Consider the following 26617-nt stretch of genomic DNA (forward strand, 5'->3'; position numbering starts at 1 on the left):
CTGGGTTGGCACTGGCAGCTGCTGCAGCCAAAGCCCCTGTAGCTGCTGCCTGACTTAGGCCTAAACCTAATGTATTGAGATTATATCCATAGCTGGCTAACGTATTAAGTGCAGAGGTGATGGCCACCAGGTCATTGCCTGTGAAGCCAGATAAAACTGCTGGAAAGGCTGCCACTCCAGCAAGGTTAGCATGTCCTAATAGCCCTGCAGCAGCTGCAGCAGTTGGTAACACTTCAGCAGTGTTTGCATAAGGAGATCCGGTTGGATTGGAATTGGCCACTGGACCTGTGACATTGGCATAACTGATATTGAGACAGCTGCCACTCTGTGGATCCTCTTGTATCTTCTGGATGATAAGTTCAACAGCTTTTCGGTTTTGTTCAGGTTCTCCACTCACAGTGACAACCCTCTCTTGCAAGTTGATCCCATCAGGTTTCTGGGAAAGCTGCACCCAAGCCCCTGACTGCTCCATTATAGCCTTCACTGTAGCACCTCCCTTCCCTATTATCAGACCTGCTGTGCTGTTGGGAACTATAATCTTTACCTGTAATTAAAAAAAATATATATAAATAATACTTCTGCTTTGTGCATAAATGCTATCATATTTTGCTACCCTATAAAAGGAAGGAAAAAAATGAAGCAAATTAGTTATTTTTTAAAAGAAAAGGTAAAAGAAAATTCTTAAAAAGAAATACAGCTGATCACGTTTTTTAATGCATTGTGTCTGTTTCGGATGTACCATACAAAGAAACAAAGACAAAGTAACAGGAAAAGCATATTTATCAATATCTATCTTCCACACAATACACTACCTTCAGCTTAGCAAGTTTCAGATCCAAAAGTTAAACAAAAGCAGATATTATACTAGTGTGGAAAGATTATCTTAGACTGGATCAAAGTGAGTGTTTTCATCCAGTTCCTCTCCTTCCAGGATAATGTAGCAACCCAACTTTTTAGATAAAACCTGCCTGAAATTCTTTTCCTTTAGAACATCTATAGTAGTAGTAGTGGTAATAATAATAATAACATAATAATAATAATAATAATAATAATAATAATAATAATATAACTACAACAACACTTGGCTAAAGCAAGTATGGTTTAGTGCAGATGGATAATACAGTTGGTCTTGAACTGGACGTGATCCTGATTGTTCAACACATCAGCTACATCAGTATATAGAAATTTATTATGTGCTACAGTGTATTATTCAGCCTATGCGAACGAAGTGCAGCAGAGACAGGGACTCTAGTTGTTGAAGATTTTGAAAGAACAAAATATGGCATTTGTACATGCTATCAGCTCTAATGAAATATCTTCAAATGAAAGGTATTTCCCTAGAAATCCTGCATTTCTTTGTTTAAACAAGTTTCAAACTGATACAATTTCATTAGTGTCAGCAGCTTTATTCCTCATTCACTCATTTCTGTGAGTGAAGAATGACACTCAAGATAAAAATTCAACATTGATACATTACTTTTTTTAGCTTTTTTTCTATACGCATTTTACAAACATCTTTGAAAGTTCTAATGTACCATCTGTCTCATGATGTTGAATTAATGTGACATTTTATCTTCACAAAGAAACAATTTCTAGTAGCATACTGATATCCATTCATCCTGGTTTCACGGACTATATATTTGGGTATAATGTTTTCCAATTCGTCAATCTTTTCATCAAAATGTGCCATCTAAAATCTCAGCAACAAGTCAATACAAAATAGAATTAAAAATAGTATTTGTAACATTCTCATGTTGCCACCTTATTGTAAAGTCAAGCAGCTAATTACAAATAAAAACGCATGCTGTGGAAATATAAGCTGTTTCTAGTCTTTCCAGTTGTTATGACAGTGTCATAACATTGGATTGAAAATCCAATGCGCTTAAAGTTGGGAAAGGTTTTCCAGCAGCGTGTACATTAAAAATTTTAACCTACCATATTGCATTTTACACTGAACTATTTTACAGCTGCTATTAAATTCTTAGTCGCTTTAGAATATCATTCATCAAATTCCTTGACCTCCAAACATGATCTATGAAATAAAATAACCACAAATGTTAGGTTCTGACTTACTCTAAAGGTTACATAAAAGTATGGTTTTGAAAAAATCCTTTGTCCATCCATATGCTAAATAATCTTAGTAATCAAAATACAAAACAGTTCAGTGTGTACATACACATTTTTAAGTCATAGAGTTTCATTGTCATTTTAAAATGCAGCTTGTTCTATTTTTCTATTTGGAGATCTTGAATGAGATTTTTTTTTTTTTTTTTTTTAAGAAGACTTGGTTTTCCCATCAGCAAAACAGGGAAGCAATTCTGGATTTGCTTTTGCAAATATTACAAACGCTCAGATTTGTGCTAAATAAATATATATTTTGTAATTTTTTTTAAACTGTCCAGAAATACAGTTACCTTGCTGCAGTACAGAGTCAGGCAAGAAATTCAGTAAAACTTTTAATCTTTTGGTGCGTGGCACAGCTTTGAAGATTAGGGTTTTGTGCCACATGCTATACAAAACACTTACCTGACTGCAGTGATTTAGAACATACAGCTTCTTTGGGAGATTTTAACAATTTTAACTTGCCAGATCCTGCTAGGTATTATAACCAATGTGCATGGTTCTGATAAGGCAGTCACCTACCAGAGTGAGGAGTATAACGTAAGAACTTAAGAACATAAGAATGTATGAAAACAGATGATGGATTTGGGAAAAAAAAATAAATAGAAAATTCATATTCCAAACAAAATTAGAGAAAAATAGCAGAAGTCTTTCATAGAACTTTGATTACTGAAGCTAAGAGTGTGAATTAAGTTGAGTGATTGAGTGGGCACATTTACTGTTTTAGCTGTCAGTGTTTTGGATTTTTTTAACACCCCTAAAACAAGTGACTTAATAAAGCATTTGATTTTATTTAAAATAATTTCTGCATTTTTCAATAAATTATACTTTAGAATTCTTAAGAAATCTGAACTTAGTCCACTACAGAGGTACTTATTTTTTGTAGTACTGCTATTTGCACCTATTTACCTAGCCTTGATATTTTAGTTAGTTTCATTTTGGATTATAAGTTTCACTTGGATACAAATATTCTTAAAGTATTTTATTTTCTTCCAAACGTGGCAGTAAAAAAGGCAGTAACTTTTTCTGAAAAAAAGTATATAGCGGTTTCCTAGAAACTGCGTGCTACCAATTTCCATATAGCAAGTTTGTAATTGTCTTTCTAAATTCTAGTGCAGCACCTCCAGTTGAATCCGAAAGGGAACCCGGGCTCACTCGGGAGACGGCGGGATCAGCGGCGCAAGGCTCTGGAGACGCTCTGCTAAGCGACCGTGCATACGATCGCAGAAGTAAACTGAGCGCTTACCTTTAGGACAGCACTGTTATGTATGTGATAGCACAGCTACACACGTGACACACGCAAAAGTCCAGGTCAGTACAATATCTAGGATTTCTCTAAAGGAGTAATAGTAATAAAAGAGGAATAATGGTTTAATTTAGCTATAAAATTAAGAAGAGAAAGCCCTGAATGCAAAAAGAAAGATTTTTCTAATAAGTTATCCCTTTCCTCACTTGGTATCACAAAGATTTATTTTGTTCACCAGTAAAAGCTCTGGTTGTCCGACAAAATTACATAGCTAATCAGAGGAAAAATAAACAACAACCTCTTTCCCCTACGCATCCACTCTGCCCTTATTTAGATTTTTTTTTTTTTTTGGACTCGGTAATATGAACAACATTAAAATTATGATGCATTTTGGAAAACAAACCTGGCATTTACTAAATAAATTATATGTTTGCCTGCTTCTGAGGTTAAAAAACCCACACTTTTCCTACATATCTTTTTTAGAATAACAGATTGTGTGTTTTAATTTACAATCCTGTTAAATTGTTTTAACACAAGGATATGCCATTATTATCCTTTAAAATACAAACTTCGCTGGTTGGATAGTTCACCAATTAACATATACTCCGTTTTTCAGAAATAAAGATACCTATATTAAAAATACATTAGCTAATATGCACAATCTGTGTTATACTAAGATCTCAGAGAAAATATATTACAATCAAAATTCATTTTTAACAGAACATAAATACATCTTTATGTATTTTGGTTCAAACATAAGTAAAATTTTGTTTTTGCCAAAATGAAAGGCAAGATTTCCATTATTCTGAGATATTCAAATTTAAAATGTCTATATTTACTATCATTGCTTGAAAATATTATTTCAAAATGGAGATAATTCAGTTAAAAACTTACTTACACATATTTAGGATTTTGTTTAATTTAAGTCATATTAATCTTGCTATTAATTTGTAATTCTTCACTTTTACTTGTATTCAGTTGATTTTCCTTGGCTTAGATATTGAAATACTCTTTGAGGCAAACACTGGCTGTGTTATATACTAGTACTGTATCTTACATAATAGGGCATGCTCTTCTACATACCAGTAGAAATGAATTAATGCAGATATAAAATATAAACTTTTTCTTTCCTGTTGATGCTTAACATTCTTAAGGTCACAATAGTTAGCAGGTATGAAAAGATACAGTAACATTCTTGATTTCAAAGACTGTGATATGGACAGTTATTGAAAAGCAAAGACTATCTATTTGGTTTTGTTACCTGAACCACAACCTGCTTTAAAAATATTTAACTTCCAGTCATGCAAAGTGGATTTTATAAAAAATAAGGGTCGCAATCTCAGCTTTTGCTTACTCAGAAAGCAAATCAGTTATTTCCACGGGCATCACACTGGTAGTATTTACATTAGTGTAAACGAGGTCAAAATCATGCTCAAAGGGTAAAATACTTCTCTCCCCCAAGGGGATCCAAATATAATAGAAATAAAAGAAAATCGTTTTATTGCATAAATTTTCCATGAGACATTATTGTGTTTTTAAAAACCTTAACAAATACAGTATTTGCAGCAGTCTAAGAAACTATGGTGTGTATGAAGGGCTCAATCCTGAGAGCAGTTTATTGCCTTCAGTTCCCAATGAAGTCAGCAGAGATTCGATGAAAACCTGCACTTCAGAGGAAGATGACCAGTACTTGAAGGATCCCAGCTATTATGTCCTGAGGACACAATTCAAATTGCTTTAACTCACCAATATTGGCTCACATTCACCCTTTCACAGGCAAAATCCTAGACTTAACTCTGTATCAGCTATTCCCTTTTATTGATGACCTACTTGCATAACCCCATGCTGCACACAGCTATCATGTCAGCATCTCCTACATGAGTCCACTAATCCACCAAACTAAAAGCTCTGGCTCAGTTCTGGGAGCTGAACAGCATCTACTGCAGAACACCAGATGTTCAGTGCATCCATCCTGTACAGCACATCCTCTCCCTTAAGCTGCACGGACAGAATTTGCACTGAGCAGCAGTGAGTGTGTACCAACACAGGCAAAATACCTTCACGGGGAGCAGAATGAAGATCAGCGTGAGCTGCACTATGGACACTTTAAGCTCGTGTCTTGTCTCCCCAGTCCTCACTCCTACTCTTCTCAGGTAAACACCTCCAACTGCCTACAGCAAGATTCCCAACCCTTTAACTCTTCTTATTCCTATTCCCTTGTCCTTCACCTCTGATGACAAGCCTTCCGGTTATGTTCTCACTTCTCTCAGAATTTGGAGGTGAAGAGATGGCAAGTACAAGCTGTAGTAACCTCTGTGCCACCCAGCTAATACACAGCATTTACCTGACAAAAGAAGTACGAGGATGAAATACAAGCTGACTGGCTGGATGACAAGAATTAGCACTTGATGAAATGAGGTTGTTATGCCAATTAGTGTGCAAATAGCAAAGGAGGCCAAAAACATTGCTTTGCCTAAAGCTTTACATGCTCTATGTGACATAGGGTAGCATTAAATTACACAAGAAAAATATCACATGAAATGCTATCACAACTTGGAAAAAAATAAAAACAAGATGGCAATGATTTTATTGCATCATCCTCTGTTTCTTCCACCTCACAGATTTTTTTCTGAATATATAGAAATTAATGAAGCAAGAAGGTTTTAACTGCTATTCAGTTTTGATTTTCCTTTTTCTCTTATTTTAACTTCATTAAGTTTAATTATAACTCATGTAATGAATCTTCTCTAATAGTTTTTTTCATTGCTATTAAACCTTTCAACCATGTGTGTTATATTATTCTATCTTCTCTTAACAGAGATACATCTTTACAAAGCAGGCGCTATCTAACCTGACAAATTCATCCTAATTTGACATGATTCCACATCATACTCTCCCTAAAACAAATGATCTTTATTCCCTTAAAACTATTTAAATTTATGCATTTTATCTTCTTTGCCTGTCTTCTGCACTCATCAATTCCTTTAAACACCACATTGCCTCTGGATCCCGTACCTCTCAAAATTTCACGCTGTCTGTGTTTTAGCTGCTCACCTGACTATAGGCTCGGAGTTGATGAGAGGGAATTCGGTAAGTACAAGTTCCTGCAGGCAACAGTCAATGAGGAGTAAGAGCCGTTCATCATTGCTCTTGGTGGTGGCAGGCTACACACACTACTACAGTAGGCTCGTACTGGTGTGAGAGTAGTCCTGTGCCATCCATCCTTAAACCAGAGTGCCAGCATGATGAAAATTTGGGATGAAATTAGGGTCAACAGAGGATGTGACAGAAGCCAACTGGAGTCAGGCAGGGAAACAATTAAGGAACGTGTCACAGGCAAGAGGACACCCGCACTTCAGCTGCTTAGAACTTACTGCCGTGCTCCACGGCACTGGGCAACTCTCGGAAACCCCTGGCAAGCTGCAAACCCAGGGTACCCTGTACGTGCCAGGTACAATTCTCTCAGCAAGGCAGAACGAGCTACTGAGCGGTCGTGGCTACGCTCAAGTCACCCTGTGCACGCTACAGGCAGAAACACCGGCCTCCTTTGGACAGGAGGTGTTTGTTCAAATCAGACTCAGCTTCGCGGTTAAAACAGAGCACAGGTTCATGCAGCAAATCCCTGCTGACTGCGTATACGTAAGGACTGTACGCAGAAGTACCGAAACGTCTCTCACCGAGTGCAGTAGCTCCGGGCTGGGTTCCATATGTACATATGGTGAGATATATATATTTTTTTCAGAGGTGTGCCACACTAAAATTCCTGCTTGCTCAGTCCAAGAGCAACTAAAAGGAATGTAGGGACCGTGCTTGCAGACTATCTGATATTTATGCACAAATATAAGCAGACACCCATAAAGAGAGAAGAGGTTTTGAAAAAATCAGCTTTAAACCTAGATCGTAAATTAGTATTCTTTCCCTGTTTACTTTTATCTATTTCAGCTTCTTCATCTCTTTTGATAAAATGATGTCTAGATCTGAAACAAATATTCTGTGAAACAAGTGCAACTGCATTATAGGAAGAGATTAACTGCATTGCTCCTCAATATAATGTACTTTTTTTTTCTGGCCATGTCCATGCTCCTGAGATTTTTCTTCCCTCACAAGAACCACGTATATTTGTAGTATTTTATTTTACCTCCAATTATTGCAAGATGAATTTCATTTTCTTACTTCTCTATATTTCCTCTTTGTGATATTTTTGCCATCATAACTACTATTTCTTCTCAGTTGACTCTAAGTTAAATTAATCCACCAAAAATAAATATTGCAAATAGAAGAAGTCTTACTCAAGGTATAATCATACTGGATTATTAAAAATATGATAAATTAAAGTGACAGTGCAAACAGATAACCTAAAATATTTATTTGTACGTGCCAGCACAGTGCAGCAGGAGTTTAACCTAAGAACATATGAAAACACATTATAAACTGTTCCAATTAGGCTGTCTGATTCCTCCTCTGCCATTTATCACCAGTGTTCACTTTGTTCCAGCTCCCAGACCACCTCTCAGCTGAAGCAGCATTTCTCAAGGGCATTATTTCATTTTAGTTCTAGTAACTCTCATATAATACAAACCTAATTTCAATTTAAATGCTCAGAATTATTTATATCCGAAATCAAGAGGCTTCGAACTAAGTTGGAGAAAGATTTACTAGGAGGAAAGAATGTATATGGATTTTTTTGCGCAAATTGCTGCTTTGGCTTAATTCTTGAGCATTTTTCAATCAGTGTTTTATATTCAGCCTTAACTCTTTGGGAGACTGAGAAAAGAACCTACCGCTCGCTTAGTTACCACCTTCAACATGTTTCTGCCCACTTGGTATGAAGATATTGCTTTGATCTTTTTAGCTGAAGTTCTAATTTAGAATGAAAAATTCTCACAGCAAGGAATCAGCAAATCATGACTAACAAAAAAAAAAAAAAAACAAAACAAACCAAACCAAAAACAAAACCAAAAAACCCCTCTGGTCGCTGTAGTCCCTGCTTTAGCTGCGGTTCTCTCCGAGCGTGTGTGTGGGCCCTAACTCCTAAGTGGGAAGGGCACCTTTTCTCAAAACCAGTTTTTACCAAGTGTGAGCATACGCAAGTTCTATATGGAGAAAGTAGAGTTATTAAAACATTTACACTTGTGGTTAATTTTATGAGATTATCCAGTTCTGAACAAACTATTGCATAAAATTTACACACACACATATCCAGACACAAAAGTCTATGTGTAGTTTCTTCTTCCTCATGAAAACACAATCCAAATGTGTACAAGTGGAAGAAACAGAATCCTACATGATACATAGCTTTAATAACATATGGAAGAAACTTAACTTTTCTAATTTTTTTCTGTGTAGCATAGAAACAACATTCCCTATTTCATACATTAATGTTTCATGAGTTTCAAATTACATTTGCAGGGATGTGTAATGTATTTTGAGTAGCTTCATTTATACTTTTCATTTTTTCATAATTAAAAAAGAAAAAAATGAGCTGGTTACATATTGAATTATACAACAGCCCAAAAACCCACAGATTTTTACTCTGCTGCAGAATACGTAGATTATACAGAAAACTAATCATTTATACTGATGATGTTTTTGTTCAAATGAAACATCTTTTTTTAAAAACAGAAATGCTAACTGCTCTGGCCAGTAAAGACTGGACACTTTCAGTGTCCAGGGACAGCAGAATGTTAATTCTCTTCTCCAGCTAAATTCAAAATAGCTTTTTTTTCCCCCTTATCTAAAATCTCCCTGCAATTTTATCTTTCTTTTCCTCTTTCAACTAATTCATTGCATAGTGTTCTGTGAACACCTGCAAACATTTCACACAGATAAGGATGGGTTTCACAAAAGAATAAATATTTACAGTATTATTGAGTACAGTAATTTGGGATGCTTTTGACTGAAAGACACCATGTAATTATAATGTAATATCATTACTGGAATTGCTGGAAATACACTTCTCAACACAAAATAATCTAGAAAAAAAGTAGATAATGTATACTCTTTCAGAAACAAATCTATGTCTCACTGACGTTACCAGGAAAACTCCCACTAGTTTGCATTAGACAGGTTTTAACTCAAAATCTCATAAAACTTGCTCCAGATTTCAGACAGAACCAAGCTTCCTATAAGTTGCTGGAAGCACCGGTGCTGCATCTCTTTCTCTACGCTTTCCTAGTCACAAAAACTATAGGTGTTAGTTTGGCTGTTGGCTCGTGGCTTTTAACCCATTGCCCAACGATGCACTGCAAACTGATTGCCTTCAGGAAGTATATTAAGGTCAAAAGAAGATGGGTACAAGAACTACAAGAACACTTCTCCGCTTCTCAGGATAAAACTTAAAAAGTTGTATCCATGAGCTTTAAACAGCAGGTATAAACATGTTCTGACTGAGATGCTGAATTTTGACCAGAAGTCTAACACTTGATGAAAGCCATCACTGGGAGAAATCCTATTGCTTGAAACATGCACGAGATCAGACGGTGTTAATAGTAAATCTTGGAGTGATGTTTGACTGCCTAGATGTACAGATACTTAGGAACTCATTTTCCATTGATTTCAGGAAGATGCAGGTTTCCAAACTTTTCCACGTGGCTGTGGATCTGCAAGACTAAAAGAGCCCTAGCAGTTTTCTTAAGTAAGCTTTTGACTAGAGTAAGAATTTTCAAGTTAAATACGTAACATTAAACATCACAGTACCTCGCAGATACTCATTACATATACTGCCCAATTTTCAGTATTAAATCTGGAAATATGTGGCTAAAATACATGACAATGTGCTTCTAAAACAAATGTATACAGAAAATTATATGGGCTAATTGTTGCACTTAATTCAAGTCTGAGGAAAAGATGGAAAAGTAGATGTGTGCAAAGCAAACTCGACAGTGTTGTGCCAATGGCACTTTTCAATGAAGCTGACTGGAATTTGAAAGCACAGAAGTCTTAAAATAGGATCTCAGAAATACATTGTGGCATTCATCCTCTGACACTGCTGCTCAGATTAAAGCATATTTTAATGGCATAGCAAACTTCATTCAAATTTGTTTAGGATTTAAATCTGAATTCAAAACAAAACCACATTCCAGAACTCCATTGTTTTTTGTAAAGAGAGTAAACATCTCTGAAAACTGCTTTTTAAAATGAATCTATTTAGCTATAGGACTAGACAGGAGAAAAGGACACTAACAGATTTATTTTATTTTTATTGGGGAAATACATATATGTATAAAAGAATTAGCAAAAAAAGTTTTAGAGACAGTAAGTCCGGAAATGAAATGTTACGCTGCTAAACTTGTAAGTAATACATCTTCCTTGCTTAAGATGGTTCACGACAAACTTTTCTATTAACAGCAATATGGGGGACAATGAATTCTGTGCATCAATATTAAAGTTTAAGAAATGTGATGTGTTTGATGAATAAATTAACTGTAGATCAAAATTACAGTCTAAGTTACTGTGCAGTACCTTCAATATGCTTTGTCAACATTAATCTGTGTCTAGTATATATGGCTTTACCTTAGTGTATATAAGCATATATGCAACAACTGATTTCTACAAGATTCTTAATGCATTCAAAACAAAATGTAAGCTCACAATCTACACACTGTCTATCTGCAGGAGGCCTCCCTTTTCAACCTGTGGAAAGACTATGATTGAGCAGAATGATTTCAGTTTTACGGTATGGAAAAGCAGGATTTGTAAAATCTATCAAAAAAGGTAAGCTTCTTTCTCAAAGCTCCCTGAGATCATCTTGTGGGAAAAATTAATGGAGAAATACACCTTTTTTAAAAAAACAATTTTTGTCCTATTGTGAAAAATTCTACAAAATGTAGTTCAGTTTTGAGTGATGGCTGATGGAAAACATCTAGATTTTAATCACTTCAGTTTGCCAAAGCTCATACAGATTTTAGGACCTTGCAGCAGTTGTTTCCTCTGAGCTTTGCTTGGAGCTTGTCAGTATAGAGATAAATATCATTACTGTTAAGATGTAAGAAACTTCGATTGTTTCTCTAGTAACAATAAAAAACCCTACATTTGCATATTTTTTTTTTAACAAAGAATATTAATATTCTTGAAGAGTTCCCTCAATTCAACTTTCAACTGATCACGGAAGTTATTTTTTGAGACACAAGACACCAGTAAGAATCTCCTAAGTAAAGCTGTTTTGATACTAATTGTTTAAAAGCAGCAAAATTTAATCCTGAATATTAGGAAGACAATCTCTGTGATGAAAAACACAGCTCCAGATGGGATGGATGGAGAAGTAGGAGGAGGGGAATTAGGGGGGGAAACAGATTAGAGAGTCAAGGGAATACACTGCAGCTGTGATACACCACACCACCGCAGCTGGGAAAGCACAGAGAAGAGGTAGATGTTCAGCCAGTCAGTACTGTTAACACGAGGAACCAGAGCCCGGTATCACTGATCCACGTCCACCTCAAGAGTGTTTTGCTGGACACAGCACTGAATTTACTTGCTATTTAAGAAAAGGAGGGTTTTAAACTATTTTTAACCTAATATTTGTATTATTTATCAAATATTTTAATTTCTGTCCTGTGTAGTAAAAAAAGCAACTACACTTGTACCTCCTTCAGTATTTATCTGACTTCACTTTTCCTTTACTGTGTTCAGGTAATAATATCAATATTTTGTAACTACTACTTATAGAGGACAGTTGTATCTATATATTAGTATTTATAACGAGTAGGTGCAAATTTAGACAAAGATGACTTCGCTAATGAACCAATCCACAGTTCTACTGATGAGCACTGTCTGTGGGAGGCCTTGATCTCTCAGTACATTAAGTGGCTCACTGGCATGGAAAACTATTACTGGTTTAGTGTTTGATATCTACAACTGGATTCTCAATTAAGCGAGACAGGTGTTTGAAAAAGACAGTTCTTATGGATAGAAGGAGACAGCTGGTAAGGAAAAAGCTGCACTTCCCTTTCCAGAACTCTAGAAATATTCTTTGCCGTGAAAGAAGTGAACCATATTTTTTTAAAAAAATGCATACTTAAAGTTAGATACCTAAAAGCTTACTTTAGTATCTTAATCCAAAAAGCATGCTGTATATTCAGCAATCATGAAAATCAGACCATTTACTTGGATAATAAAAAACCAGCACTCATTTAAAAACTTCCAAGGACGATATTCTTTGCCAATTCTGAATTAAGACTGCATGCCCATGTCCGTTTGCCTGAACGTGTCCTTTGGAAACTTGTAACACAAAGAATTTACGAATTGCTGATCAGGGAAATGATTCCTCTGTGCAAAAACTTATTCCTTCTCAAAGTCCATTGATGAAAATTATTATAACATGAAAAAGAAGGTCCAGTGGTACCTCGTCAGGTTTACTCACTGAATTGTAATGAGAAAATATTTTACTAGGAGTAATGTAAATATAAATTATCTCATGACTCACTTATTCCATTTAGTAAACGTCAGTCTTCCCTCAGACATAAAAACACAGTAAGATGGCAGGACTGAATAGTGTTTAAAAGGAGGATGATGTTAAGTACTCACAACACCTAGCTAGGCACACAGTTAGAAACAAGAAAAGGAAACAAAGGAAAATGCTTATTACTGCTTCCACTGAAATACGCCTTGATGCTAAAGCTTAGAGAAAAGAAAATACATTAAACAAACCCCAAACCCCAAGAATTTGTATATATGACTCTGTAGTACTGTTTCTGCGTAGAAGTAACCAAGTCATCACATTTAGCGTGAAGCAAACAGCTCCAGAACAGCTAGAGAGCCCAGAAGCTACATGTTTAGCAGCGCCTCTTTAAATCGTTTGTTCACAATTCAGMCGGTTCTAAAAACAGTATGGAGGGAGAAAAGCGCGGCGCCGGCGCCCCCCCAGCCCCAGCGCCTCTCAGAGGCTCACGGCTGCAGTAAGGCCGCGCGAGCGCACGACAGCGCACAGAGGCTCTCCGCAGTACCAGGCCTCGGAAGAAGCAAAACCCCGCTCTGCTACAGAATTATTTCAAGACTTTCTCCAACCTTGTCTTTCAACTCAAATTTCTGCACCTGGCTCGTAACTTAACAACATTAAGTGATATTAATAATACGGCTTTTCACTGAGAGCAGTCTGTTTTATTTAGTCTACATTTAGTTACACATATAGAAATAGGAAATAAGGAAAGAGCACCACAGAGGATTACTGATGAGTACTGCAGTCCTAACATAAGCTTGCACCTATTTTGCACGTGCTCTTTACTTGCAGACCACAAAATTATAAGGTAAAATGAAAGATAAATCCTATAATATCATCTACAACCAATATGCATAAAGTAAACACGGTGGAATGATAAATTACTTGCTACATTTATTACTGTAATGACTGTGGCAAACAGCAACAAATATAGATGACAGAAAATGAATGCACTGCATCTAAATGAACACTCTTGGATTTTTATAGGCAATAAAATAATAATAAACCTTCACATCTCTTGTACATTATTTCTAATTACAACCCTGGGTTAATTACACCGATCTCTACTCTTTTCAGCAAAAGAAGAAAGGGGGAGACACATGTGAATTAATGCCTCGGGGCTCACCCCATTAAGGTCTCTGCCCAGTGGAAAAAAAAAGAGCTGCTTTATCTACGCTCTGACCTACAGCTTGTTCCGTCTAGCTTCCCAGAGCCGTCCGGGCTGCTGAGAATATCCGAAACACTCGGACATTTAACCAAATCCTGTTGGCACACCTTCCAGCAGCAGGCCGGTCTGCTGTTCCGCAGCACGAGGAGGTTCATGTTATCCACTGTGAGAACAGTGAAAAATGACAACCAATCTGACTTAAGCAAAAGGTATCGGGTCCATCTAGATTTTAGTGGTATCAAGGGCTAGAATCCCTAATTTTATTGGCTACTTTGCACCCTGATTTGCAAATGAACAGCAGCTGAGATTTGACCCTTTTTGTGTGGACTATTGCTTAAATATATATATATATATATATATATATATATATATAAGAAAAGCATTTTGGACAGCAAGAACTACTCAATGCTTCTCAGGAAGACAACTTCAGAGATTAATTCAAGTATTGTTTTCTTAGGAGGAAATAAGTAAAGGATAGCTAGAGATAAAACATCTAAATATGCATACCTCTTTAGGTCATAAAAATTGTAATTAGGAGACTCGTACTGGAAACAGGGTTCGGTTTCATTAACGGGTGGATGTCTTCAAACTCGGTAAGCACGCTGGACTGAACAGCAGCGCTACGTAGCCGAAGGAGTCTCCTCCAGGCGCCTACGAGCACGGAGGCCGCCGGCGCGCTCTCCGACACGGCGCGCTCTCCGACACGGGAGCGGAGCCGGCGCGGAGCAGCACGTTAACACCCGGCTGCCGGCCTAGGGAAACACATCCCCCCTGGCGCCTAGGGCAGGGCGGGCTTGGCGCCTGGCATTCATCCAGATGATACGTCTGAGCCTAATTTACACGTACGTTTTCTGTTTTAATTTTTGCAGAACGTACCGTCTCCATACATCCATACTCTGCGCKATATTCCTCCATATGGGGAATTTGGGAAGCCAGATTTCATTATGGAAAACAATGTATACGTAGGAGATAGAAAAGAAAGTAACAACTTTCCAGGTTTAATCAAGCATTAAAAAAGCTAGGCACAGTCAATAACTGAATATAGATAGGCTTTTAATAATTTAATAATGCTAATAATTTTGCCTAGATATTCAGCTGGTGGAAACTTGCAAATGGGGGGAGGGGGGGGGCTATTTACCAAATACTGTGGGGCACAACTGTTATTTAAGGCTGTATTTACACATTATATATCGGCTATTTTTATACCAGATTAAGCATGTGTAATTATGTGTGTGCATTAACGTGTAAAAATAGCTTTCTAAGAATAAACCTAGAGTTAGCATACTCCAGTATTCGATTTATATCTTATTTCTTTTTTTAAAGTTACTCTGAAAAGTTTTTTTTTTTTTTTTTACCTCTTGTCCTGACCTCTACTCCTATGCATTCCTATGCACAGTATATTCATGTTTTTCAGCTTCAGCAAAGTAAGATTTTTTTCATTTTCTTAGAGAGAAAACATAATAATAAATATGAAAAAAATTAAAATAACACAAAGAACTGCCTCAATATCAGAGAAAGAAGTGAGGAAATCAGACTTACTAACCAGTTTAGATTTCATAATAAATATTTCCCTATAAACAAATGCTTGTTGACTGTGAAGTTTGCTACAGTAAGCCAAGGACTCTTTTTCAGACAGAGCTCAATATATGTACTAGAAATTATTTATCAACTCAGAAAGCTTTCATTCTAATTTATATTATTAGGCAATCTTACTGCCAGCAATAAGCTTTATGATTTCAATTGTAGAAATAAATTACATTTCAACTGAAAACATTCTTTTGTTTTTGAAATGTTCATTTTGGTTTTCAAAATCACTGATTTTGATGGGCCCTCCCTGGTTCAATTGACAAATTTATACACTTTTGTTTCATTTTTATTGATGTATTTCTCTTCCTACCAAAATTAAATTCAGGCAGGCCAAAGAGAAAGGYTTCTGGAATTAGCAGTGTAAATTGTAGGACAATGAAGAGTAGAAAAAATTTTGTATTTCATAAGTGGTGTATTCAGTTAGCTTCTTATAATAGCATATTATATTTAAGTTATTGTTATGTGTGTTTGAATAGCAAGTCCAGAATAGTACACAGGCTATAGAGTATATAGAGTATAATTACTTTTATGCAATATCAACTGTAGTAAGAATATCTGTAGCTAAGGCATTTTATAGCTCAAGTTTTGTAACCAGGCTCCTTATTTAAAATAAATCCAATAGAAAGGTATCTCCACATTCAAAAATATTTACATATAAAATATACATAATATATTGGCATTAGTAATTTCTAAATTAAATTCTTAAATTCAGAGTTCTAAAAATAACTTTCATTCCATCAAAGCTGTCATCTCTGCTTTTATTTAGATGTGTTATATTAATGTAAGGTAAACATAATTCACAATACACTTAAAATCTGTACGCAGTAAGCACAGCCATCGGTGTATACACACACATTGTGTTGTTCAGCCAATCAACCTTCACTGCAAATGTACACGTAAAGTATAATATGAATTATCTGATTACTTTGACATAACTAAGAATGGATTTATAAAAAACAGAATGCCTCTTAACAATTCAGATATAAGTGAAATCTAATCTGCAAAATGTCTTTAACAAAAAGTTAATTATATTATTTCATTCTGTTTCTGAAACAGGACGTGATAATGCTGTTTTAATACAACATTTACATAGCTTTTCACTAAATATTTTAATGATCAATAATAGTCTTCAAAGATTGGCATATCTTTTGACTTGGTTTCTTTTTTCTGCCTCAATTATGTATGAGCATTGGTCTGCAGAAGATCTGTAAGGAATTCTATTCTGCTTCAATACTCTTTATTAAAGAATGTCATTAATCAGAGCTTAATCTATTCCATAAACCAATTTTATTTCATAAAGCAATAACACTTTAAAAGAGCTTAAATGGARACTGCATTTCAGTATCTCACGGGTAGGGGGCAGATGCTAATTTAGGATGACAATTATTACAATCACTATTAAGAAAACAAAATGGATCAAACTATTCTTACTGCATTTAKGATTTGGGTTAAGTGAACAAAAACAACAACCATAAAAAGCTTTAAAAGCATGGAAATAATGTATCAGAAATATTTACAGTGCTGTAGAAACTGCTAAACTGGAGGCTTTCAGAAACTTTAAATAAATAGATATTTAAAGCATCCTTTTCTAACCCCATCCAAATAACAGGTTCTAAGTTCAAATGAATGACTAATTGGGTGTATAGAATTGCATTTTTGTATTAATCACTGAATAATGTGAGAAAAAGGAAGAAAGACAGTCATCTCTACGTCTGCATTTGCAGAGGTGTCGTTTGAGACCATACAACCTGTAGTCACTCTGCACCCCCAGACTAAACGACAAAATAGCAAAATTATATCACTGGGAGGCAACTGTAATGTCATGCTGGCATCTCACAGTGTCGTCCGGATCGCTGCTCCTCTACAGAAGTGTACCTGAATTCCCTTAACAGCCCGGGCACGTCCCGCTCTAAGCCAACTGCAGCCAAATTGTGAAAAAAACTTTCTGAGAATGGTAAAGTACTTCACGTGCAATACCTTCTCTAGCATTTGCAGAACACAAGCCTATAACGACCAAAAGATTATTTTAACCTTAAAGCCGAGGTAACTGTGTAATTTAAATATTTGAAAGAGAGTATTAGCAAGCATGATATACATTTTCCAAACTGTGTACTTCTAAAAACTGATGGACCAAATATATTTGACTGTCAATACAACACAGTAATGAAAAGGAGGTAGAAAWGGCAGTTATAGAGTATTAATTACTTATCATTTGAAAGCGTTGTGCATTGTGTTAGGAAGCACAGAAAATCTAAAGAAACTTCTTTTTAAAAAGAATTTACTATTAAAATATACAATAAACTATTTTTAAAGTTAGAAAATATTTCACTTAAAATTTTATAAAATGCAATGAAATCATTGATAGGAAAATAGATACAAAGCATGAGGAAGTTATATTCATAGTCATCTCTGAACAGAATATTAAAATGTTTCTATTGAAAGCAAAATTATAACTGGCTGTTCAGAAACAACTAGTACATTTGGAGYACTTGTGACCAATTATCTGCAAGGTGTTCTCAAGAAATTTTAGTACAATGTAGAAAACATAATTTTTGCTTTACGTGTAACAGARGACTCAGCTGCTGGGCTTATTACAGTCTATGGTCACAGTCTTCCCACTGATACACTGTTTGCAAGTTATGCCTCAGAGTAACTGTTAACACCTGTAGGAAGTCTAATTTATTTTCACAAAAATCAAACCAAACCAAAAAAATGCAGTGAAAATTAAATAGGGGAAAATACTGTATCTGAGTAAGAAAGTCCTGGATGGTAGGCAAAGATCTCAACATACACACCTCAACTCCGGAAAGGGTAAAAATCCCCACTTCTTATTCCCTACAGTGCAGTGAGTCTACCATCACCTTTTTTGATCYGTACACAAAAAATAACCTCCTTTTCTATTCAAGTCAGGCAGACACCTATTTTCATTTCTGAGTGTCTCACAGCTAGCTGTGATCTATCACTGTCTGATGCAAGAGCATGCAAAAGGCAGAGGACAAATCTGGCACACAGTCTCTCGGAAAGTGCAGCAATGCACTATCCCTACAAGCAGCTTGCAAAAGTGATAGTGTTTCCCCAAATTAGATGCCCCTCCCAAAAAATAATCAACTATTACATGCCCATTGCATGGTATTCTCTCCATGAAGAAACTCCATAATGAGGCTGGGCATAACACTACTCATCTCTGTTATGTCAGAAAATGTGGTACTGCATTTTTTTCTCTGTACTCTGTGCCATACAGGATCTATCCTAGTACGACACTAAGTTCTCTAATGTAGCTGTCACTTTCTAGAGTCTCATAAAACTCCAGACCACGTAACAGCTGAACTCACTAGGAGCTGTTACATTAAATTCTGCATAGTTGAAAACTTAAGAGTCTGGTGTTCATGTGACTGCGATGGTACACTGCAGAAAGAGGCAATAAAGTCATCCACATTTGCCTTCTGGAAATTGCTCTGACATTCTGCTTTGTCTGGTTTCCTCAAGTAGCAAGTCATCAAGTGACTTTGTACCTAGGAATATGGGCAGCTTTTTCTCCCAATACTAGTCCTGAACGAAACAATGTCACCCAATCTGAATATGAGGGACTAGAAGTGAAAGATAATCCTGGTTAGCAGAGTTATAGGCTGCCAACTTTACTCTAGCTTACATGAGATGGAATTTAAACACGGAAATATTTGGCACTTTATAACATGCTATTCATTTTCATTTTGCATTGGAAAAAAGTATTCTTGGAATAAAAGAAAATTAAAAGATTAAAGAATTATTTGCACAGAGTATTAGAAGACCTTTACTGTACTTTGACAAAGAGAAGAACATGTATTCTTCAGGTTTTATGGTTCTATTAATCCTTTTTCATAAGCAGATAGAGCTTTTCCTTAGTACAAGGACATGGAAAGATGCCCAAACCCACATAGCATATCTAAGGATATCCTTAAATGATGTAACATAGTTCTAAAAGATCTTTAATCACAATGAAATACTTTTTAACCCCTCAGCAACCTAAATAAGATAGCCATAGAAGTCTAATGCAAAATCGATGAAATCCAGAAAACATTGTCTTTTTACATGTTCACTCTCAAAGGTTTTCAAGTGAATACTGGGATTTACAAACCCTATCTAAACTATACRTTAAACCAGACACAAATTGTAAGTGTACTGGATTGTGTAATGATCACATTTCACCTAAAGCTCAGCATGTTCACAGAGGACTCAGAAGTAACACTGATTTAAAAATAATTTAATGAGATCAGAACCAAGCTTTAATTTTCTCCCAAAGTCATACTACATAAAAGTTATAAAATGCTTACTAAACCATTTTAGATAGTATGTTTCCAAAATTCTACTTTTATTGACTCCTTTTAATAAGATTTAAAACTACTGATTAAACTAAGGATTAAAATTGATGATAGGTTAAGTCTTCCTAAATCAACAACAAGGGTGACCATGTAATATCCTGTTAAAYGCTGTTCTGTGCCTACCAGCCTAACAAAGAAATGAAGTACTATGGGCTCGCTGTTTTTCACCATTTCTCAAGCTTTACTTTTGTATGCATTTCTTCTTTTTTGTTCTCATTTTTGTCTRTTAGAAAGAACAAATCCAGCCCAATCACCAGAATTCAAAACATGGGAGAAACTGATTTATTTAAGACAGTTAAGTTTATCGACTTTAATAGGAAAGGCGGTAATGATGCCGATTGTACTGAGAAGGTGTATCATTTTGAAGAGGGGCTGAAGCAGGAAGCCAGCTGATTCTAATTGTGTCCAAGCATAAAATCAAAGCAAACAGAAAATCCACGTGTGGAATCATATTTGTACTTACAGGACTTACAACTGCCAGGTTATTCATGACATCACATGAATGATACACAAACCGCGTTCAAAAACTTTGCAGTGAAGCTACATCATTCCCCAAGTCTCATGACAGCCCTTGATAACATTTTCTCAATATCCAGAAAGGAACAACAGACAGTTAGCCCTAAATTGCTCTGTCATGGGAGAGAGGAGAGGAGAGCAGACAAGTAAGCCAATGTAAAGCAATATGAACACTAAGATTTACCTACTTATCGAGGGGGCAGATAAAAAGAAAGTAAAAAATTATTCTGATTTGCCTACCATATTTTTAAATTTAATGCATCAATATAGTATCCAAAAATGCTACCTTAATCCGTAACTGTTTAAGCAGACACTACAAGCAAAGGCACAACTGGCGACCTCTGGTTTTGCAAAATAAAAACAAAGAGTGATCATACTATAAAAGAAATCAATATAACAAAACAAAAGCCATGAATTAATCTAAGAAGCAGGAAAAAATGTCTACAGTCAGTCACTGTTTAGTCAGGAAATGAAGTCTTTCAACCCAACAGTAGCAAGAAAGCAAAAACAGTAGCTTAACTTTGAAGCCCTGGAAGCTCTACTCGAATTCTCTCACTCGAACAGGGAATAATTCTCACTAGCCTTTTCTAGATATGTTATCTCAAACATTATTCATTGCCTACTATCCACAGTACGCCACAGGCAACGTGCGAACAGAAAAGGTAATCTCCCATCTTACTAAACTGAAACAAAAAGGCCACTTTAGAGTTATGAATTAACAATCCATAAGATTACCTATACATATGGAATATTAAGGCACTTTTCACACTACAAAGAGAGAGGTGTTTTTTCCAACAAGTGTAGGCATATTCATTTGACCTTGTCACTATGCTTAATGTTCAATGGAGAGTCAAAATTATCACTGGGTAACTCCATGGTACCAATAGTAAGTTAGGTCTCTAGGTATAGAAAAATAAAAAAAGCTCACAATGTGGAATAACTGCTAAAACTGAAGTTGAAGTCCTCACTGAGACTTAACCAGAAAGATATGCTATTGTGAAAAACTATGTGATGGATTTTTTTCTGTACAAGACGAAAGTATACCCTAAGTTTGAAGACCTTCCAGAAAAAATGTCAGTACAAAATATGCAAAATAAAGTGCTTATTTTGCAAAATACAGTCTATTTCATCAACTCTATTCCCCCAAACATCAGGCTAAAGTTCATACCATTATCACATTGTTCCTCACACTTCTGCCCCACCTACCAACTCTAACCAACATGTAAATCACAGTAACAAGTGTTCCAAACTTCCACAGCACCTCCTATCAGGATGCTGAACAATTTTGTATTAACTTTGCCTTTAAGTATATGGAATTGAGGTTTGGAAAGATCAAATGATATGTCCAGCATCAGTCAATCTATAACAAGAGCTAAAAAGAGAACACTTTTTTTTTTCCCAATACCACTGTAAGAAATGACATTAAAACTGTGGAATTAAAATGAGATGAATATTGCAGTTAAAATACCAGAAACAGAACATCTTAAATATTCTTCACATCAAACTGTCAAAAGCAAAGGGAGATAGTATTTTGATGACCTAAAATAGCTATCTAGTATCCTGACATGTTCATTAAAATTCACTGTTTGAATTTCAAGATTAGAATATTGACAAAGACTCAACCATTACAAATTTGGTATGGTACAAAATTTCAAAGTCCATGTCCTAATGATAATAGAAAACTAAAATAAAGTTTTCTTTCCTAATTTTCTTCCATCTCCTACAACAAACTAGATACAAAGTATAAGTGAGAGGAGATGAGCTCATCAACTCTTTAAAGCTGTGAGTGTGCTTTAGAGACTGTTTCACAGTATTTATTTTCAGACTTACCCTCTCTATCAGAAAGTAAAAGATTATACTTCTGCAAGTCACTTTACATACAGGGAAAGACAGTTTTTTAAAGTTTGAAAGAGAAAGACCACTCAGCTCAACCAGAATTTTTAGGGAGCAAAAATAAATTTGGAAAAATATTTTTTAAAAAAATTGAAGATGTCAGTAAGATACTTATAAAAATTATTATTTTATTAAGAAGTTAGAAAACCAAAAAATATGCTAAAGTCAATATTTAGAAGGTATGGTACTGCTGAATTATTTGAAAACTAGGATAAGACCTATTATCTTTGATACCAAAACTCTGTAACAATAATATCGAATGCTTACAATTTATAGGCATTCAACCAATCCCCCAATTTCTAGTTACACATGTACTGTTATATTCCACTGCTAAATGCTTTGCACAAAATAAATAGTTAATATAAGCTGAAATTAAAGACTCCTACTCTCAGGATGGTAGCTGTCACAGGTCCGTGATGTAGTATTGGATGTAGGAGGTACCCACAAAATTGGMTCAGTCTCATCACATAAAATGTTAAAAGTATATATATTTTAGCAATCAGATGGCAAAGATATACTCCAAAAAATAGTAAACGTTGAGGACTGAATGGACAAGGCCTGAACCAATTTGCACTCCACAGAATTGTCATTACACTACAGTATACGATAAAATTGAGTTTCAACCGTAACAGTAAAGATACAAAATATTGGATATAATGATAAAAATTTAAATGGCATTCAAAATAGTGCCTGTAAAAAAATCTTTAAATAGAAGAAAGCTTATATAGTAAATAGTAACTAATGAGACAAAGTTTGTGATGATAGTTCCTATTACATTACCAAGCTTAAGCCTATACAAATTAATGAAGGAAGGGAACAGGACTCCTCCTACACAGCACTGCCCTGACTCACCTGTAAGTGGGAACATGAGATTTGACCTTTAATTTTTTTACAGCTCCTAGTAAAAGTCAGCACTAGTATCAATCTCATTGATACCAGAATCCCTTATTGTGCACAAATTTTTTCTGCACTGCTTTTTGTGTTGCATTTGGGATTGCACTGGACRAAGAAATATCCAGTCTAGTCTTATATCATTTGTGGTTTTCCCTCTGAAATAATATTGGCATCAGTAAAATAGGTAAGAAGGAAAAAAAAATACTGTAAACAAAGGAAAACAGTATTTAACAAGTTTAATTATAAAAATTCTTGTCTATCTACTATCAGTTAGAGTAAATATTAAAGCTCTTATCTTCAAAAGCTACTAGAGAGCAAAATCCAGCTTGTTCTATATGATGTTTATGGTGGTAGTCATCACTTTGAGATGAATTTCCCACTTGAAGGGTACTGCTGAAAAGTAAAATTGATCTCCTTCTTCCGGTAAATAAAAGTAAAGCTATATTCTGCCATTTTAAGGGGCATCCATTATAGCAATACAGTTTTTCCACTGTATGTCAGTGTTTCCATTACAAGCAAAGCTGACAAAGTTCACAAGGAGGAAACACTGAAGTTCTCATGCTAAGGGTACAGGAAGATTGGTTTGGTCTTTGCAGGGAGAGGCAGACAGGAAAGAAAGTTATCTGAAATAGTGGCCCTGATTCTATCACATCTCTGGTTCTTTTCTCCCTCCTGGAAGTTCGCTGTGCATGGATTTTTAACGTGGACAAATGGCCATGGGAGTTCTAGTGCAGAAACAAAAAAGACATTTATTTTTAACATAGCATTGGCAGATATATAGCTTTCTGGAATACAAAACTAAAGGAAAAGGACACTTAAAGTTTGTAGGTTTCTGTTGTATCCATGGCAATTCTATTAACACAGCACAGGAACAGTTGTGAAGGAACTGTTTCTTTCACTGTATAAGATGTTTTAGAGACTACCTGCTTATTCCTGAGAATCATAAGRTAAGCAGCTTCATGAACACTGTTTTTTTGTTTGTCTGTTTTTCTGAAAAGCGACAATTCAACTAAAGTTGCAATTGCCCTGAAAAGGGGGCACGGCATCAGCTGGATGGAGGAAAAAACAACCATTAAAAGGAAGAGCTAATAACACAAGCCCGATTTCCTGCCTAGCTTCCCCAGACCTCTGCTGGCAGAGCCCCTTCTCCCGCGCGGTGAAAAGCACACCGGGAGGGATCACGGCGCCAGGAGGGAGCTCATCCCCACGGAGCCTCCACGCTCCTCTAACTGCAACGACTCACGGCGAGTCCTCCACCCAACCTGAAAAGCCCACTGGCACAGCAACCATTTTTTTTCCCCGGCATCAAGTGTTACTCAGACCGTTCCTAATCACCCTATTAATCTTCAATGTAATCTTCAAAATAAAGTCTTGACCCAACTGAAATGTTATAGAAAATTGAACGATCAGGTCTGATAAGCTACTATATATGCCCAACATGGTGTATTGTGAATTTATCTTCAATCTTAACACTAAATTTCCTGGCTTCTGTCCACTTAAGTAAGCTCCTTCACGTTATCTTTACCTAATATTTTTGTGACAATACACGTAACTGAATACTTTTCCTCAGTTAAGAATCATCTTACACAGTTGTACATCAAAATAAACATTTGTTTTGTTCTCTAAGTCTCTCCCACYGGTTACTTACACGACTACCGACAGGTTTGAGATTACCGTGCTGGAACCTATTTTCGTGTGACAGCCGCAGTGCAGATGCTCGTCGATATACTGGTGCTGAATGTTAATCACTGCTGGAGCCTAGGAACAATTGCCAGCTACGCCACTTATCACCAGAACGAACAGAAAAGCCTAAATTGCCTTATCTTGTGCTATGCTTCCTGCTGAAGTGGTTACAAGCCACTAGGAAATACTAGGAGGGATAAAATAATTATAAACTAATATGAATATTAAGTGCTAACGATAAACGCAGTTCCTAAAGTCACTTAAGGAACTCAATAGTCTTCTTCATTTATACATTTTTAATGCCGTCCAAAGGAGGTCTTGATTATTTGTATAAGCACTGAATTGAAAAGAGGYTATGAATAAAATGTATTAGATGTAATGCAGAATATGGGCAAGACACGATGCATACATACTTTTCATTAAGTTTGAATATTTAGCTAAATCATTTGAAAAAATTCTCATGGAAAAGGCTTAATAGAAAAATCAATAAACTATTTTTATCTGTTAAAGTTATTTTTGTATGTTACATTAGAATTTTGATAATTCAAAATTCATAGAACAGATACAAAGCAAATACTTCTGATGCTAACTAAACAACACACCAGAAATAGTATTTCTTGTTAAATAAAAGCATTTTTTCCTTTTTTCCTCAATAACGATGATTAGGCTAAACTTGCATAAAAAAAAAAAAAAAAAACAAAGTGGAGGGAAAAAAGATACAGAAAGAAAAAAACAATGAGAGTATTTTAAAAAAAAGACATATGGGCTCAACATTTTCAAAACCTTCTGATTAAAACACACAAAATAATAAAATTAAGAAAGCAGGAATAAGTCCCGAACAGAGCGTTTATATTTTAAGTCTAGCTATCTGCAAAGATTTCTTCTGTCGTGTGATGATGAAGCCAAACAACCATTGCTGGACTGGAAGAAGGTTGATGCAGAAAGCTTTCAAATTAAAGTGGGGAATGTCACAGCATCTAGTTCTCTTAACAGCTCTTCTGAACAATTTTTCCCTAAATTTGATTACATGCTGTACTAGATAGCCCTTTCAACAAATTGCCATGTGTTGATCAAAAATATGRTATTGTTTTAATATGCTTGTGTCCTGCTGTATGTTAAATTGGTTATTTATAGGATCCACAAATTCTAAGGAGTTCACAAAATATCAGAGAATCACTAATTAATAGCAAGGATAACCTCAAGGGAAAATTAGCCTGTGCAAGGAAAACTTTTCTGGTATTACATCTAATTGTGCAAGATCTGATAGAATCATTCAACTAACTTAAACAGATTAGGTGCTAAAATTGTTAACACATACCAAACATACATTATTAGAAGAAAACTACATTAAGTTCAACAGCAAATCTTATTAAAAAAAAAAAAAAAAAAAGAAAAAAGGCATTTATTAAGCATGAATCTATTCTAAAAGCATGGTATGAAGTAACTTTAAAAATTTCCGTAAGTAAGGAAAAAAGATAAACAGTGTGATGATCTGCAGACATGATGAACTGGACATGCTTTCTCCAGTTAAAAGACAAATATATAAGTGAGATTAAAATACTACTAAAAGTATATGCATTTAAAAATAAGACATGAGTTAAACTTAGTTAGATGTGTTTAATACGTTTTAAAGAGACTTAACATTATTTCATTCTTCACCATTTTCATTTCTAATTCTTTTTTATTACATACACTATTTAAATATGCCCCTATGTTAT

At 35.4% G+C, this 26617-nt stretch overlaps 1 protein-coding gene across 1 annotated transcript in view; it reads right to left on the reverse strand.

Annotated features, from left to right (window-relative positions):
* The window catches only part of NOVA1 (NOVA alternative splicing regulator 1), a 150648-nt gene that overhangs the window by 2529 nt on the left and 121502 nt on the right, over positions 1 to 26617 (reverse strand). The window contains exon 5 of the mRNA XM_085301810.1: positions 1 to 544. This exon is cut by the window's left edge and continues 2529 nt beyond it. Coding sequence (XP_085157936.1) covers positions 1 to 544 — 544 coding nt within the window. The remainder of the gene's footprint in view (positions 545 to 26617) is intronic.

The sequence above is a fragment of the Rhea americana genome, unplaced genomic scaffold (assembly GCF_003343005.1).
Source record: "Rhea americana isolate MKP2758 unplaced genomic scaffold, rheAme1 scaffold_18, whole genome shotgun sequence".
NCBI lineage: Eukaryota > Metazoa > Chordata > Aves > Rheiformes > Rheidae > Rhea > Rhea americana.